Raw genomic sequence first — 17,532 nt, forward strand, 5'->3', positions numbered from 1 at the left:
ACTTTCTTACAATACAAGAACCCATGGACACTCAATGAAATTAATGAGCAATAAACCTAGGACAGGTAGATGTACTATTTCACTAAAAGAGTAATTAAGATGTGAAATTCACTTCCAAAAAAGGTGATGGCTACAAGCATGCACAGCTTCAAGAGTCTGAATAAACATATGGAGCAGAGGTCCATCAGTGGTTATTAGAGACCAAGTATAGTGGGAACACTATGCGCTATTATGCACAGGTATTTTCCCTTGCTCTCACTGTGTAGGTTCATTAAGAATTGATTTTCCTCCCTTCAATGCTCAGGTCAATTTATAGTAGCTTTCCCCCCAGTTTTATTTTAGAGGACTTTTGTGCTGATTTTTCCCTTTCGCTTCCAAGCCAGAGCTAAGGAAAAAGCATAGAGATTCCCTCAGATTCCACCCACACTTTTGCCATCCATTGAATGTCCATTCCTCCATCCGCACTCAGGTTGTTCCGCCCACTCAGTATCTTCCACCATTCTTCCCCTTCCATCAATGTACAAGTCCTATTCCCCCTCATTATTTAAATTTTTAAATATTACACACAGCATGAGTCTAAAGTCTACTGCTAGTCTTGAACCACTGAATTAAAAAAAATTAAAAGATGGGGGAAATTTAAAAGGAGCTACACAAGGTTTAGTTCCCTGCTGGTACTGAAGGGGGGATTGGAAAGGAGGCAAAGGGCAACATCCCCAGTGCAAAAAGGATTTCAGTGATGCACTGCAAACAAAATAATGGAGGGATTGTCAGTGCAGAATGAAACTGACATGAGATGTAAACTGAGACACTGGGAGGGGAAGCCTAAGGGATTGAAAATATTTTTCCTTTAGCGAACAAACTGGGGAGGGGGGAATTTTGGCAGTCTTTAGATTAAAATGGCAACTGAGCAACATGGACCTTCTTCAAAACACCAAACTTAAGAATCATATGAAATCAATCCATTTAGAAGACAAAGTACAATCAGCACAGGATAGGCTTTTAAAAACTGCCAAGATCACAAACAGTGTCAAATCAGAGAACAAGGTCAAATCAGAGAACCATTAAGAGATAACCACACACATTTGCAAGGAAGAGCAGGAAATTAACATGACTATGTAGCTGCGCTAGGGCACCCACAAAAATACCTCCTCAAATTTGTTTTTAATTTAGTGCCATAAGACTAAAAAGCTCTCCAGAGCTTCTGCCACAGGACTCCTCCCCTAAACAAACTGGAGCTTTGTGGAAAGTGTGGTGGAGTTACAGCTGCAGTTGTGCACACACACATTGCCAACAATCACAGCTTTCGATGCCAGTCTCAATAGGTTCTATCCTGCATTCTGTATTCAGCATATTATGATATCATGTGACTCCTATTTCTCACAGTGGCCAATAACATAGCAAAAAATCTCCTAGCACTCAGAAATATGGAAAACCGGGCTTCACAGCTGCTTGTCAGTTTCTTTTACAGTCTTGTCAATTTCAACATGGGTTTTCCCCCTTTACCTGCATTTTTTCCTGCTCACTTTTATTCAATGAACTAATGCTAAAACCCATGTAGAAAAACTGAACCCCGAGGATTTAAATGGAAGATGTTTGCTGAACACTACTGTGCAATTACAATAGGGCAACATTGTATGTTTTTTTTTTTATTGAACACCACCGCCCACACGTATTGTAGCTGCAGAATGGATTCACTGGAGGGAAAAGAATGGTGCGTAAGGAAGGCACAGAATCCCAAGTCAAAATTAAATGCTTAATGCTCTGGAAATCTGCAGTAAATTTTGGTGCATAATGGGCTTGTGTCTGAGGCAGTGATGATCTGTATTTTTGTTGCTTGACGGCCATCTGCGGGAGGGCTTCTGGATTTCTGGCCCTGCTGGTGGACCTCGTGATAGAACCTGGGTTTGGGCCACTGAATGACCCAGAGCGTTGGACTGGATGGGCCAAAGGCACTCCTGTCTCCTTCAATCCAAGACAGTCACTGCCCCTGGGGAACAGTATCCCAGGGTTTTGTTTCCTAAACCATTCTTAGGATGACTATTTACCATACATCTCCTAACTCCAAAATATAAATAGAGAAGCTTAATTAAAAAGAATGTCCAGAAGGATATCATGAATAACTGGACAGCATGACTGGAATATTACAAAGCGCTTTGCTGTGGGATAAATGCAATGTCTGAAATACTCTCAAGAATGCTAAATCCTTTAACACCATTGGTATGAGCTCTAGTATGAGAATCACTGGTGATCTGAAAGCTCCGAGATACAATGAGATAAACAGTACTGCTAATATCCAGAGGTTTAGAATTCTTCACTAGACTAAATCCCATACCAAATTTAGCAATCATGGAAAATGTGCTCATGGACATCATTTAGATACGGGGGGGGGGCGGGGCGGGGGGCTTAAAAGATCTGTCCTGTGAAGAGGGGCCCACATAACAGACGAACAATGATGGGGTGGAATGGGAAGCCCAATGGAAGCCTCTTTCAGAACCTCTTGCTTTTTGCAAAAGAAAAGTATCCTCATGTTCAATTTTTGCTCTGCACCTCCAGCTAGTTATTCTAGACACCAATCCTGAAAGAATGACGATGACTAAGGTTTCAAACCGTCAAATATAATCACTGCAACTTCATGACTAATAGTCAATACAGAGTGTGTGTTTGTGTGTACATATACAAGGCAAACATAGTCTCAGTCAGGGTATTTAATGTTTTAAATCACTAAGAGTTTGGTCGCGTACAACACAAGTATTCGAATATTGTCAACTATGCACTTCTTCCAGCCCTTCCTAACCATGATTTCTGTGAGGCATCTGTCCAAATAGACACACATGCTTGAGATCACAATCTCATTTTTCGTGTGTTTAGTGATTAGCAAATCCCACAGCACTAAATGGGTTTCACTCCCAAGTATAGGAATCTGTCCCAAAAGTTATTGTTAACTAGCAGAAAAGCATGTTGTATAAAAATACAATGAACTCTAGCCTCCCTCCCCCCCGGCAGCCCCGAGAAGACCTCATCAGGCCATGGTGAAGCTGGTTGGGGTAGGGGCAAACTCTGGCAGCTGCTCCCTGCCTCCCCACACACACCCGGGCAGTCCTGCTGAGGCCTCTCCAGGCTGCGGTGAGGCGAGTCAAAGTAGGGGCAAGCTCGGGCGGCTGCCCCTTGCCTCCCTCCCCACCCACCTACCCAAGCAGCCCTACCGAGCCTTGACCAGGCTGGGGCGGGACTGGTCAAGGCAGGAGTGAGGTCGGTGGGCTCCTTCCCTCCCTCCCCCCCCCCGCCCGTCCTGCTGAGGTGTGGCGAGGCTCCGGTAGGGCAGCCTTACCTGACTGCCGCCTCTTTGTGCAGCTGGAAGACAGAGGGGGAGGTAATCAGGGACGGCGTGTCCCCTACCTGACTGGTCTTCTGCGGGCAAGTGCCCTTCCTGAGGGCCAATCAGAGAGGTGGAGGCAGTTAGGGGCAGGCCATCCCCTGCCTGATTGGTGCTCTGGGGTAACTCCCCAGGGGTCCAATCAGGTAAGCAATGAGTACCAACTCCTCCCATCATCCCTCTCCAGCTTTATTTATGGTACAGATTGTAATGCCAATAGTTTGCTTGGCTGGAAGAAGCCTACCAGACATATCAGGGTCTCACTATTCACATCAAACCAGTTTGGTAAATGCTACTCCAACTGATACCAGGATTACAATCCTTACAATTAAATTTCCATTCCTGCTCCAAGACACACTATAAAGCTTTATTGTCATGATCTCTCCTCAGACTTGCCATACTGGACTTTACTTCTTCACCTGCCTGCCCCTAGTTATCTCCTTGAGAATGTTTAATGCTCAGTGTCCTGAATATCCAGTTGTAATAATCCAGGTACCTTGATGGGTAGAACAAAAGACTTTTCACCTTTGTTAAGGATGACATGGGAGTTCTGCACTGTATCAAGAAACCAGGGCCCATTCTGCACATGCTAGCTAATGTGCTTTCAATGCACTTTCGAAGTAGATTTTCATGTTCTGCACAGAAAAATCCAGCTGAAAGTGCATTATCCAGTGTGTGCAGAATGGGCCCAGGAGTGCACTGCTATATGGTATAAGTCATTCCTGAATAATGAACAGAATGATTGTATGATGCTGAGTAAAAACCAGGTATATGAAAAAACACTAGGTAAAAGCAGAAGGGGACCCACAACCAAGAACATACTCCCTATTGCTTACCCTGATCTCCTCAATTTCATCCCCACAACAAGGTAGGTTGGGCTGACTGTGAGTGGCTCAAGGTCACCCAATGGGCTTCTGTGGTAGAATAGATATTTGAATCTAGATCTCCTAGATCCTATAACCACTTCATCACTGGCTCTTTTTAAATTTTCTGCCATTCAGAAACCCCTCTGCATACTGATGTGTCTGTTGAAGGAAACCCCACCATGGAAACTTTAGAACATGACAAAGAGAGCTATTGCATGCTCAATCAATGACTATCCCAGAAAGACAAAAACACTGCAGGAGCTCTAAGAAGCCTATTTGGATGAACAGAGAACTTCAAGAGGAACTAAGAAAGAAAAGGGAAATGTAGGAAATGGAGGGAAGGACAGAGCTCTAAAGAAGAGTACCTACAGGTTACTAGGCACTGTAGATCAATCATCAGAAAGGCCAAAGCTGAGAGTGAGCTAAGATTGGTCAGGGAAGCCCACTGTAACAAGAAAATATTTTTCAGTTATGTGAGGAGCAAACGTAAAGTAAAGGAGGCAATAGGCCCACTGTTGAGTGCAGATGGACAAACTCTAACGGAGGATGCAGAGAAAGCAGAAAGGCTCAGCACCTATTTTACATATGTTTTTCCCCACAGGTCAAAGGGTTTAGGCACATCTAGTGATGGCAGTAGCCAAGGGACAGTGTCTGGGTGGCAGGTTGACATGGATAGAGAGGTTGTCGAGAGGCATTTAGCTGCAATGGATGAGTTCAAATCCCCTGGGCCGGATGAAATGCACCTGAGAGTACTCAAAGAACTTTCTAGAGAACTTACACAACCTTTGTCCATCATCTTCAGGACCTCTTTAAGGACTGGGGATGTCCCGGAGGACTGGAAGAGAGCAAACATTATTCCGATTTTCAAAAAAGGGAGGAAGGATGACCCGGGAAACTACAGACCAGTGAGTCTGACCTCTGTTGTGGGTAAGATAATGGAGCAGATATTAAAGGGAGCGATCTGTAAACTTCTGGAGGACAACTTGGTGATCCAAGGAAGTCAGCATGGATTTGTCTCCAATAGGTCCTATCAGACCAACCTGGTTTCCTTTTTTGACCAAGTGACAAATTTGCTGGATCATGGAAATTCGGTTGATGTCGTTTACTTGGATTTTAGTAAAGCTTTTAATAAGGTTCCCCATGATGTTCTGATGGAAAAATTGAAGGACCGCAATCTGGATTTTCAGATAGTCAGGTGGATAGGGAATTGGTTAGAGAACCACACTCGAAGAGTTGTTGTCAATGGTGTTTCATCAGACTGGAGGGAGGTGAGTAGCGGGGTACCTCAGGGCTCGGTGCTCAGTCCGATATTTTAACATATATTTATTAATAATCTAGATGAGGGGTGGAAGGACTACACATCAAGTTTGCAGATGACACCAAATTGGGAGGACTGGCAAAAACTCCAGAAGATACAGATAGAGTTCAACGAGATCTGAACACAATGGAAAAATGGGCAAATGAGAACAAGATGCAATTTAATAAAGATAAGTGTAAAGTTCTGCATCTAGGTCAGAAAAATGAAAAGCATGCCTACTGGATGGGGGATACGCTTCTAGGTAACACTGTGTGTGAACGAGATCTTGGGGTACTTGTGGATTGTAAACTAAACATGAGCAGGCAGTGTGATGCAGCAGTAAAAAAGGTGAATGGCATTTTGGGCTGTATCAACAGGGCATCACATCAAAATCACAAGATGTCATAGTCCCATTGTATACGGCACTGGTCAGACCACACCCGGAGTACTGTGTGCAGTTCTGGAGGCCTCACTTCAAGAAGGACGTAGATAAAATTGAAAGGGTATAGAGGAGAGCGACGAGGATGATCTGGGGCCAAGGGACCAAGCCCTATGAAGATAGGTTGAGGGACTTGGGAATGTTCAGCCTGGAGAAAAGGAGGTTGAGAGGGGACATGATAGCCCTCTTTAAGTATCTGAAAGGTTGTCATTTGGAGGAGCGTAGGATGCTGTTCCCATTGGCTCCAGAGGAAAGGACACGCAGTAATGGGTTTAAACTACAACGATATAGGCTAGATATCAGGGGGGGAAATTTCACAGTCAGAGTAGTTCAGCAGTGGAATAGGCTGCTTAAGGAGGTGGTGAGCTCCCCCTCACTGGCAGTCTTCAAGCAAAGGTTGGATACACACTTTTCTTGGATGCTTTATGATGCTTTGGGCTGATCCTGCATTGAGCAGGGGGTTGGACTAGATGCCCTGTATGGCCCCTTCCAAATCTATGATTCTATGATTCTAAATAAAACAGGCTTTCTGCCTATTTCCAAAACAAAAAGCAGAGAGCTGAAGATGATGTCCCTGGGAGAAGCCTCCCAGGCCAACCTCTGGCCATGAGATCTTTGATCAGGGTCTCAAAGGCATTAAGCAGTGTGCCTTTAACTATATTATTTAAAAAATCCCATTGCATTAGCATTTTTCAAATATTAGTTCCCTTGCTTCAAGCTAATCTGTTTACTCCTACAACATGTTTACATTGCCTTCCCACCAGATCAGGGTCCTCAAGGCCATGCACATAAAAACCATTTGGACAATTACAAACAATATTGAAAATTATAAAAGAATTTAAACAATAAAATAAACAATACAAGAGGAGGGCCAATTAGCATCTCTGTCAGATGGCTATCTAGCCTCTGCTTAACATTTTCCAAAGGAGAAACCACCACCTTCTGAAGAAGCCTGTTCCATTGATGAATCACTCTAACGGTCAGGAACTTGTTCCGGACATTTAGCCAAAAATTCTTTTGAATTATTTTAAACCCATTGGTTCTGGTCCTAACCCCTGGAGCAGCAGAAAACAGCTGTGTTCCATCCTCTATGTGACAGCCCTTGAAGTAATTGAAGATGGCTATCATATCAAGTAAGGGTGCTTGTGGTTTTCATTTGAATATTGGGGGGGGGGGTGGAGATTGGGTAGGTCGCCACAAATCCAGAGTGGAAACAGTATAATGACTTATACTGGGGGAACCTTGTTTTTGTTGTTGTTGTTCAGCCATGGCCTATGGCGTACAGTGTGCTGTTGTATATTGTTGTAACTGTAGCCAAAACAAACTTTACAGGCTCATAAGGATGTAAGAGCAACTATGCTGGATCAAACCAGTGGTCCATTTTAAGTCTACAATCCTGCTTCCCACAATAGTTAGCCAAAACTGAACATAAAGGAAAAGAAAGGGCTAAATGTTGATTAATCTCTCAAGCATATAATTCCTCAATTTTTTTAATGTCACTTTGAAAATGTTAAGCAATCAGAAAGGGATGCCAAGTATTCAATAAACCCATTTTTCTGAATCTTCTTCAGTGATTGCTTGCTATTCTCAGTACGAGAATACTTTTTAACAGTAATAGTTATCACCATGGCAATTGCTCCTGAGTGATGGGGTTACTTAAGAGCAACTATTACTGTTAAAAAGAATCTCCATACTGAGAATACAAGCAGTCACTGAAGAAGATTCAGAAAAATGGGATTATTGAATACCTGAGGCCCTGTTCTGATTGCTTAAGTTTTTCAAAGTGACCTTAATTTTAAAAATTGGAATTATATGCTTGAGAGATTACTCAACATTTATCCCTTTCTTTTCCTTTATGTTCAATTTTGGCTATCTATAAGGAAACAGCAATTCTACTATTCCCACACTAGTTAGCCACATGCCTTGGAAGGCCCAGAAGAAGGGGCACAGAGACCAGAGCCTCTCTGTTGCTGCCTCTTGGAAACATGCATTCCGAAATATACTGCCTGTAGCCATATAAGTTCTGTGCAGTACATGTTCCATTTGCTACTAGAATCATAGAAGCATCTTAACACAGCCCGCGGCACCGCGGGCGTTGCGTACTAAATAAAGCCATAAGGGCTTAGTGGGAGGAGTTAGGGCGGGCTCTGTCCAGGATGAGGAAGGGTGCCGAATGGCCCCTTCCTCCGGACAAACCATCGGCCGGATGGTGGGTTCTCCATTCTACTAGTAATCAAGCCCGCTGTAAGATAAATACAGCGGGCACTAAGTAAGGGAGCCCCCGGCAGTCCCGCGCAGTGCGGCTGCCAGGGGCTCCCTTGGCCGGCGGCCTAACGCGGCGAGAGGTGCTTCCCGCCTCTCGCCGCGTCAGGGCGCCAGGCAGGGAGCCCCCGGCAGCCGCACTCTGTGCGGCTGCCGGGGCTCCCTTTACCTAGCGCCCGCTGTATTTATCTTACAGCGGGCTTGATTACTAGTAGAATAATAGAGTTGGAAGGTACCTCCTAAGTCATCTAGTCCAACCCCCTGCACTATGCAGGACACTCACAACCCTATCGCTCATCCACTGTAACCTGCCACCTTCAGCCTTCACAGAATCAGCCTCTCCGTCAGATGACTATCCAGCCTCTGTTTCAAAATTTCCAAAGATGGAGAACCCACCACCTCTCAAGGAAGCCTGTTCCCCTGAGAAACCACTCTGTCAGGAACGTCTTCCTGATGTTTAGACGGAATTTCTTTTGAATTAATTTCATACCATTGGTTCTGGTCCGTCCCTCTGGGGCAAGAGAGAACATCCCCTTTTGGCTATCAGACCCCCTCTCAGTCATCTCCTCTCTAGGCTAAACAGACCAAGCTCCCCCAACCTTTCCTCATAAGTCTTGGTCTCCAAACCCCTCACCATCTTTGTTGCCCTCCTCTGGACATGCTGCAGCTTGTCTGCATCCCTCTTCAACTGGGATGGCCAAAACTGAACACAGTACTCCAAGTGGGGCCGAACCAGAGCAGAATAAAGTGGTACCATCACCTCCCGTGATCTGGACATGATACAGCCCAAAATCCCATTTGCCTTTTTAGCCACCAAGTCACACTGCTGACTCATGTTCAGTGTATGGTCTATTAAGACTCTTAGATCCTTTTGGCTCATGCTATGAACTGAACTCTTGTTACCATGTGGAGAGTCAAGATATGTTTACATTGTCAGTATGAGAGTAGCACACTATCCATGTTGAACCCAGATTCACTTTGAATAGCCTGGGTGTAAGGAAGAAAACACTCTTCCTGCTGCCTCTCACTCCTGCTCTAAAGGAGCTTCTGGCTGAGGTCCTACACTCAGTTTAAAAAATACCCCAATCTGGGCAGTAACCCAACATAACAGGGATCTTTTGACAGTGTCATGATGCTTCAGAAAGCTTGGAAGGAACATTGAGAATCAGATAGCATTCAAACATCAACACAGTTGACTGAGGGGAATAATACAAATATCTGAGCTGGAGCATTAGTAATTGCAACTTAACTAAGTCATATGAAATGTTCATAGTGGTAACACCCCATACTGGAAGCCCACATCAAAAGACAGTCGCTTCAAGTGTTCATGCACTGCCAAGTTATTCCCATTCAAGTTATTCCCATTTAAACAGAGGCTGGATCACCATCTGATGGAGAGGCTTACTCTGTGAAGGCTTAAGGGCGTGGCAGATTACAGTGTTGCAGCAATAGGGTTGTGAGTGTCCTGCATAGTGCTGGGGGTTGGACTAGATGACCCAGGACACCCCTTCCAACTCTATGATTCTGTGATTCTATGATTCTAAGGTGGGCAGTGAGAAGGCAAGGCTTAAAGTGAGATTGAGAAGGCAATGATGGGTATATGTGGATGTGGGTCCATGTGAAAAGCTTATTCTCAAGGCTCATATCTCTGTGGTTGTAAATCAAATAAACCCCAGGGGAAGGGAAGAACACAAATGAGGGTGGTCTGTAGCTAGTCAGTGCAGCACAGCAGAATACACTAAGGTGAAACACACTCTGAGAGCAGATTCTGGCCCCAGTTACAGGGCAAGCAGCTAAGTTGAAAGACTGTTTCCTTTTTCCAGGTTTGGGAAGAGGGAGCGGTAAGGCAGAGTGTACTGGTGTGCCATCTGGGTGGTCCAAAGGGGAAGGAGTAGGCAGTTCAGAATGTTTTCAAATAGAGTAAAGACATGTGGGACAGTGTATGTTTAGGAGCACTCTAGGGCTTCTCATTGATGAGCGGCTTTGATGGGCCATTCCAAGGTCTGCCTTCACCCATATAAATCTACGCGTTCACTCCAGTCATCTTCAGAGGCCCTCTTTTGGTTGCCATTACAACCTAAGGCTGTACGGGTGGTGACCCAAGATAGGGCTTTCTCAGGCATGACACAAAAACTTTGGAACTCCCTCCATGATTCTGACAGTGGATGAAGTCTTTTTTGGTTTCACTTTTTGTTAACAGTAATTCTGTGAGCATAGAAGATTGTAAGTTGGTGGACAGAAGGGATTGTGTAGCCATTTCCTTCATTCTGCAGTGGGTTGGATAAGATGACCCGGAGGTCCTTTCCAACTCTATGATTCTACTTCCCAGTGTATAAACACGCAATGCATATGATAATGAGAAAGCCAGGCAAAATAGCTTATTCCCATGGCGCCTGGCATCAAAACATGCTATTTTGAAATATTCGCTACCTCTTCCCCATACATCTCTGATATGTTTATACTCCAGATACCATGTTTGTGCATTAGAGTAATCTTGTTACTCAAATATGAACATTTTCAGAAGGAAAATATTCCAAGAGACAGTAATTCAGGGGCAACTCAAGCTTTGTGGGTCATGCCGAATCCTGATGATACTTTCTCACACTGCAAGAAGCAGTACATTAAAATAAGGAAAGTGATGCCTGGTTTTCAACAATTATCTCTAGACAGCATTTATTCAGATTTTGCCATCTGCTTGGCCCATTACCCATACCTACCCACCCAGTTTGCCATTTGGACTGGAAAGAAGTCCCTGTGTGGTTCGGTTCACAACTTTTTCTGGAAATGCCACTCAACATAGATTTAGATACAGATTCAACACATGCTACCAAAATGGAAAGATCAGGAGAAAACCAATATTGTGCCTATTCAACAAATTTCACACTCTCTTGCAAGCATGTTTGTTTAAAACCAGATATAGAAGTTGGTTATGGTTACCTGATGGTCAAACAAAAAGATACATTATTTTTCTGTGTTCTGGATATGAGTGCCAGTATCTGCCAGAGATACTGAGGCCTAAAAGCTATCTAGTTTCCTCAGGCAGACATCCTGTCTTCTTCCCAAGCCCCAATCCTGAAAGGAATGGTGCCAATCTTACTTCCTCAAAAACATCCAAAAGCAGATGGATGCCAGACTTTCCCCAGATTAGCCATTAAAACTTTACCACTATCCAAAGTTTCACTTTAAGAAAAGAAACAATGGCCTTCCAAGACCCAGCTTATGTAGTTTTGGTTACACAGTAGCAAGGGAAAGGAATAATATGTTCAAAGGTGCTCTTTCTATTAATGTCGTTTCTTATTCCAGGATTAAGGCCACATACTTGACATGATTCCCAATACTTAGGTCAAACCTCTATGCACATATCCCATTGTCAGCACTACTATGGAGAGAGAAAAATCCTCAGCTTCTCACACAAGCAAATGAGAACACAGTTTATTGCAGCATCCATCAGGTAAGCAACCTGCTCTCCAAGACTTAACCTAAGGCTGGCCTCAGCAGTGCTTAACCAGTGGAGCTTTCTTTTTCGGCTCCTGTTTTTGATGCCAGGGCTCAACTTTTGTACCCATGAAACCACAGAACAGACAAGAGCCCCACCAACTAGTCAGCGCTATATCTACACCACTAGCTTTGTATACATGACCGCAAGTGCACAGCATTTTTAAAGGAAAGAGCCACACATTCACATTCACTTTGAAAAATAAAACTGGAGACCAACACCTAGAAAAATGTGAGGCACATTCAACCATGTATGTGTACTTGAAATGCCAGAAGGACTCAATGCCAAAGGAAAATCGTGAGCACACAAAAGCTGCTTACCCATGACATGAGGTGCACTAAAATCACCCCATATGCAAAGGGATGGGTCATGAGCAACAGTGCTCCCCCCTGCCCGTGGCCTAATCCAGGGGTAGTCAACCTGTGGTCCTCCAGATGTTCATGGACTACAATTCCCATGAGCCCCTGCCAGCTGGCAGGGGCTCATGGGAATTGTAGTCCATGAACATCTGGAGGACCACAGGTTGACTACCCCTGGCCTAAGCTATGGCCGGCTGACCAGCATAGTGATCACATGCAAAGCGATTGCAAGTTGTGCTTTCTTTAAAACGACCATTTCAAAACTCCCAGTCAGGGGGAGGCACAAGCGCTGGCAGCCTCCCCGAGTGCCCATTCCAGCCCATGGAGCGGGGGGTCCAGACTGGACTGACTGGCGTGGCCGCCACATACGAGCCCCCAGGTGCCTGCGAGGAGGGCGGGCGGGGGGGGGGGGCAGCGAAGCATCTCCGGGGACCCTGCTGGGCCGAGGGCTGCAGAAATCCGCCGGCTACCAGCCGCCCCCCTCTGACCTGGAAGCTTCTTCCTCGCCAGCCCTTCACTCCGGAATTGCTCCGGGGCGGGGGGGGGGGGAGAGGGAGAGAGACGGCGACGACGACGACTGCGGGCCCCGTTCCCCCCGGCCGCCCGCAAAGCAGCCTGCACATGCCCAGGGGCACTCGCTTGCCTCCGAGAGGTCCGAGCACCGCCTTTTCCGAAACAGCCGCCGCCGCTTCATTCCCTCGCCGGGCCGGCCAACCCGGCTCGAGGGCTCCTGCCGCCCCCCCCCCCGGGCACCTGCCCTTGCCCGGCCGCCGCCGCCCCCGCGCCCCGTCCCATCCCCTCCCATCCCGCCCGGCGGGCCGCACCGTTAGCAATGAGCTTGGCCGAGAGCTGCTTGACGAGCTCGGGGATCCGCTCCCACTGGCACTCCGAGCGGCACCGCTCGATCTCGGTCTCCAGCCGCGAGCCCCCTTTCTTGGTGGCCATGGCGGGCTGAGGCGCAGGGCAAGGCAAGGCAGGGTTAGGGGGGGCGCGGCGGCGGCGGCGGCGGGCGCCTTTTCGGCGGCGGAACGAGCCGAGCTGCGGCCCCGGAACGGGAACCGGTGGGAAGGCGGCTCGCTGCAGCGCCATCTGGCGCCGGCCGCGGGAACGGGGCGGGGGCGGGCGCGTGGCTGCGCGGGCGGATGAGGGGGAAGGAGCCCGAGCGGGCCCTTGGCGGGAAGAGGAGGGCTGGGGCGCCGGCGGGGCTCCCTTGTGGGCTTTCTTTCCCCCCTCTTACTGGAGCCAGGGGGTTATAGTTGGCATCCAGGCTGAGCTGGATTGAGGGCCTCAGGCTGGAGGGGGGCTTGAAAGAAACGCGTTGTGTTTCAATCAGTGGGTTTGGTGGGGACTCTTAATGGGGAGCAAGGCCACACTCCAAAAATTACACACATTGACAGAATTTTGGCGGTCTTTAAATTACCTCGACGGGCCTGTTCGTTCAAGGAGTCTGGATTTCTTTCAGGGCCTCTTCTGGGGTTTGGTTTCTTGAGGACTTTCAGGTTAATTGTGCTGTGCTGCTGCGGGCTGTTGTGTAGTAGTAAATGTTAGTTCAGTTTAGTGGGATGTCCTTGTGAACAAACGGTGCTTTATTTTGCACAGTACAGTAATCTTGTGAAGCTCCGTCCTAGTCATGTTTACCAGGAAATAAACACTTCTGTGGGATTTAATTCCAAATAAGTTGATTTCAGTGGCCCTAGACCAGTGTAACTTAAGGATCGCACAGTAAAGCTCCAGTCTTGTACGCATTGGCTTGGCAATGTGTGTGTGGCATATGGGCTGATGAATGGACAGCGTTACAATGGACCTTTTGCCACTCAACATTTACCATTTTCATATGTTCTGATAGAAAGCACCTTTCATCCAATATATACTGTCTGTCTCTGTATGTATTATTCTGTGTAGTTTCTGCATTATTTAAATATGTCATATTGATACTTATGCTTTATTTCAGAATTCCACAATCCTAATCCTATTACATTGCTTATCGGATGCCCCATTTTATACTATCTAATCTTTTTTGGGTCACAATAAGAAAGGCAGACTATTAAATACGGTAAATCAAATTAAAACAGATTGATGGCAAATGTATACCCATAAACCTTTGTGGGCTAGTGCCCACTTCTTTAGCTCTCATTTCTCATGACTGATGATGATGATTAGAATACAATATTTTAAAAAATATCCCCATTGAGCAGCAGCATGACATCACTTCTGGGGGAAACCCCCAAAGTGATGAAAATTCTTCTAATAATAGCTGGAAAGTCTATGGTGTTGCCACAGACTGGTGATTCCTAGATTCAGGTGGACAGCTCTGTTGGTGCGAAGCAGCTGGACAAAGTTTAAGTCCAGTGGCATCTTTAAGACTAACAAAGTCTCTCAGTGGTAGCAGGATAGTTCCTGGGATTACAATTGATCTTCAGGGAGTAGAAATTAGTTCCCCTGGAGAAAAGCTTTGGAACTTGAACTGAATCCCGTTATACCTCACAAAAGTCCCTTCCCTCCACAAATTCTGCCCCCCCCCCTGCCTCTACATCCAGAATTTCCAGGAACCTGTCAATCTGGAGCTGGCAACCCTGCCAGTGGAAAGACACTTCCAGAGTAGACAGTACCGATGCTGATAGACCAAAGCTTCATTTGGCCTCAAGGTTCAGCCATTGTATGCAAGCAAGTCCTCCAAGGCAGAAAGCGCAAGCCACAAGCGCCAACACAGCCTCCGTAAGAATCTGGATACTAGTACAGGTCTGATATGTGCTTGACAAAATAGGCCCAGGACCACCATAGTTTATGCTACGGTGGATTTCTTAGCCTTTATGGCAGTGGTTCCCAACTTTTCTGGAACACTGACTCACAAGTCCAAATATATTTGGTCTCCAGGGCTATCTCAAGCTGCTTCTTTTCTTTTTTTCCTTTTTCACCCTAGACAAACACTGGCCTGGGTGCCCGTCTAGTTCAACATTCCGTTTTTGACTGTGGCCAGCCAGCTGCTTCTGAGAAAGCAACACACATCATGCAAAGGGTGCAGCTATGAACCCCAAACAAGTGACAACATTACCTGTGGAGGTTACGGTCCAGACTTTCTCCATTGCTCCCTCTAATCCTCCATAAGATTCTAAGAAACATACTCCAGTAACCACCACCAGGACATGTTTTACTTGATCAATGAGTATATGCGGGGGGGGGGGGATTAAACAACAAATGTATGACATAGAACAGGGGTAGTCAACCTGTGGTCCTCCAGATGTCCATGGAGGACCACAGGTTGACTACCCCTGACATAGAAGATATGTTTCCAGAATAAAAATAAGAGCAAGGGGAAGGGCAGGAATAGCCATTTGGGAAGGTTGGCTTGCTAACCACGAGCAGAGCCTTCACAATCTGCCTTTAGTACACTGGTTAGGAAGCACTCCCTTAGAGAACCACCAGACTCTCCTGTACTTAGGGGTGAAAGGTTCTGTAGATGAAGATTTGCTACGTGAGAGAACTCAGCAGGTGTGATTGACGCCTATCCAGAGGCATTGGAACTGAACCATCAAAGCTCTATTAAAGCCTTACACATGCCCGCTAACTATGCTGCTCTTGACAAATTAAGTATGATTCATCAAGTGTTATCAGAGGCATTGTCATAGTCCTGCTGACGTCACCACTTGTTCTCGCATACGTGCATACATTTTACGTGCATACATAGGATATCTGCAGCCGTCACTTCCTTCAGTTCCACCCTAACCCTGTCATGCAAGTGGGAGCATTGTTGGAACAGAACAGGAAATCTTTCTGCTGTGCGGTTAGACTAATGTGTCATGTTACTGTGTTTTTCCTTTATGCGTCTCCTTAAAAACAGAATCGATAAGCATCCTTCCAAGAATTTTTAAAAGGATTTTAGCATAATTAACTTCTGAAATCCCCTTTCATTGAATATATTTCTACTTTATTTTAAAAAAGTCTATAATACTCATGTAAAATGCCCTCCGTCAACAAAGAAGCTACTACAAATGCTCCCCGACTCCACTAAGAAAATACAATTAAAACTGGTATACATGGGAGAGAATTGTGTTCCAGCATTAGTCATAAGTCGTGACTATTGTCAACCAATAGGTCACAATGGTACAAAGAAGTGCTCTGATTGGATGGCCCAAGCTGGCCCAGTCTCACGAGGTTATGAGGCCTTGGTGGCAGACAAACCTGTGGCCTGCTCTATGCTTCCCACACCCAGGGGCAGGAGGTGCCTGGGCTGCAGAGCATAGTGGAGTCCACACTAGAGTAAAGTCAAAGTCCAGTCCAAGTCATTAGGAACCAAAGCAAGCAGAGTTAAGGGCAAGGCAAAGAGTAGTTGAGGGAAAGCCAAGATCAGAGTCCAGATAAGCATACAGTCAACAAAGCCAGTACATTTACCAGATGCATAGTCAAAAGCTGTTTGCTAGGAGTCAGGGAAGCCCAAGTCAAAAGTTTGCAGACCAAGGAATCCAAGCCAGACAGGAGGGTTTCTGCATAGACTGCTCCCAGACCGAAGAGCTGCTGCTGTCTCTCCTAAAAGCAGCCCAGCTAATTGGCTGCACCTGGGGGAGGACTCATCCTCTCCAGGAGCTTTCCCAGCTGGGCCCCATCTACTTTGATAGTGTGCCTGCAATCTCTGCTTCTCTGGCTCCTTCAGCGTTCAGCAACCACCATCCTTCTACTTCACCTGCGTCGCTTAGGCAAGCTGTCAGGGCTGTAATGCATCTGCGGCTGCACCAAAAATGTCTCTTGGGAAGAGCCTGGCTGACTTGTGTTGCCTTCCCCTGCTGCACATTCATAGACCCCTCTCTCTTCTGCCAGAGCTGGCTCAGCTGCAGGCCCTGGTTGCTGTGGCAACTCCTGGGAGATGGAAGGTGGCAGTGGGAGCATGACACACTCCTTCTGTTGATGCTCATAGACTGCCTGAAGGAACCCTTGACTAACTGGACTGAGTTAAGACGTATATTGCATTCTTTCCCATGATATTGTTTTTGAAATATTGATTCTCTCTGCCTTCCTGGGTGCTTCCTTCCAGCAGAGAGCCTACCTTGCCTGGGGTAGATAGAGTGTGGGAAGAGGCTGAGGATGGGGCAACCTATCAGTAGCAGGGCCTTTCAGAGAGGCCAACACCTTGCACCCAAGCAGCAAGAAGAGTAAAGAGGACAGATAAACCCCACAATTGGCCCTCACTGGAAGAGTGTTTTCTCCCTGTTGGTGGCACAACCCCAGGGAGGGCCAATCAAATAGGGAATTGTCTGCATGCAATTTGAAATTATTGGTCTTCATTGGCAGATTACAATTCGCACTGATTGGCCCTTATTGGCATAGTGCTCACTTCCTATTGGCAGCACACCCCCAGGCAGGGCTAATTAGGTAGTGAAAGAGTGTCTGCACATAACTTCAACTTTATGTTTAGTTATAAGGGAAAGGACTCTAGAAGTCCATATTA

At 46.2% G+C, this 17,532-nt stretch overlaps 1 protein-coding gene across 3 annotated transcripts in view; it reads right to left on the minus strand.

Moving 5' to 3' along the window:
• Positions 1 to 13,159, minus strand: part of TTC7B (tetratricopeptide repeat domain 7B) — a 149,513-nt gene extending 136,354 nt beyond the window's left edge. Inside the window, exon 1 of one of the 3 annotated variants that reach the window (XM_077323483.1) lies at positions 12,917 to 13,159. In XM_077323483.1, the coding sequence (XP_077179598.1) occupies positions 12,917 to 13,037 (121 nt within the window). In that variant the 5' untranslated portion in view covers positions 13,038 to 13,159. Of the gene's footprint in view, positions 1 to 12,735; positions 12,824 to 12,916 lie in introns of those variants that run through there. The other 2 variants (XM_077323479.1, XM_077323480.1) reach the window with 2 other exon arrangements.
• Between the last annotated feature and the right edge of the window lie 4,373 nt (positions 13,160 to 17,532).

This window comes from Paroedura picta, chromosome 2, assembly GCF_049243985.1.
Source record: "Paroedura picta isolate Pp20150507F chromosome 2, Ppicta_v3.0, whole genome shotgun sequence".
In the NCBI taxonomy this organism is placed as follows: domain Eukaryota; kingdom Metazoa; phylum Chordata; class Lepidosauria; order Squamata; family Gekkonidae; genus Paroedura; species Paroedura picta.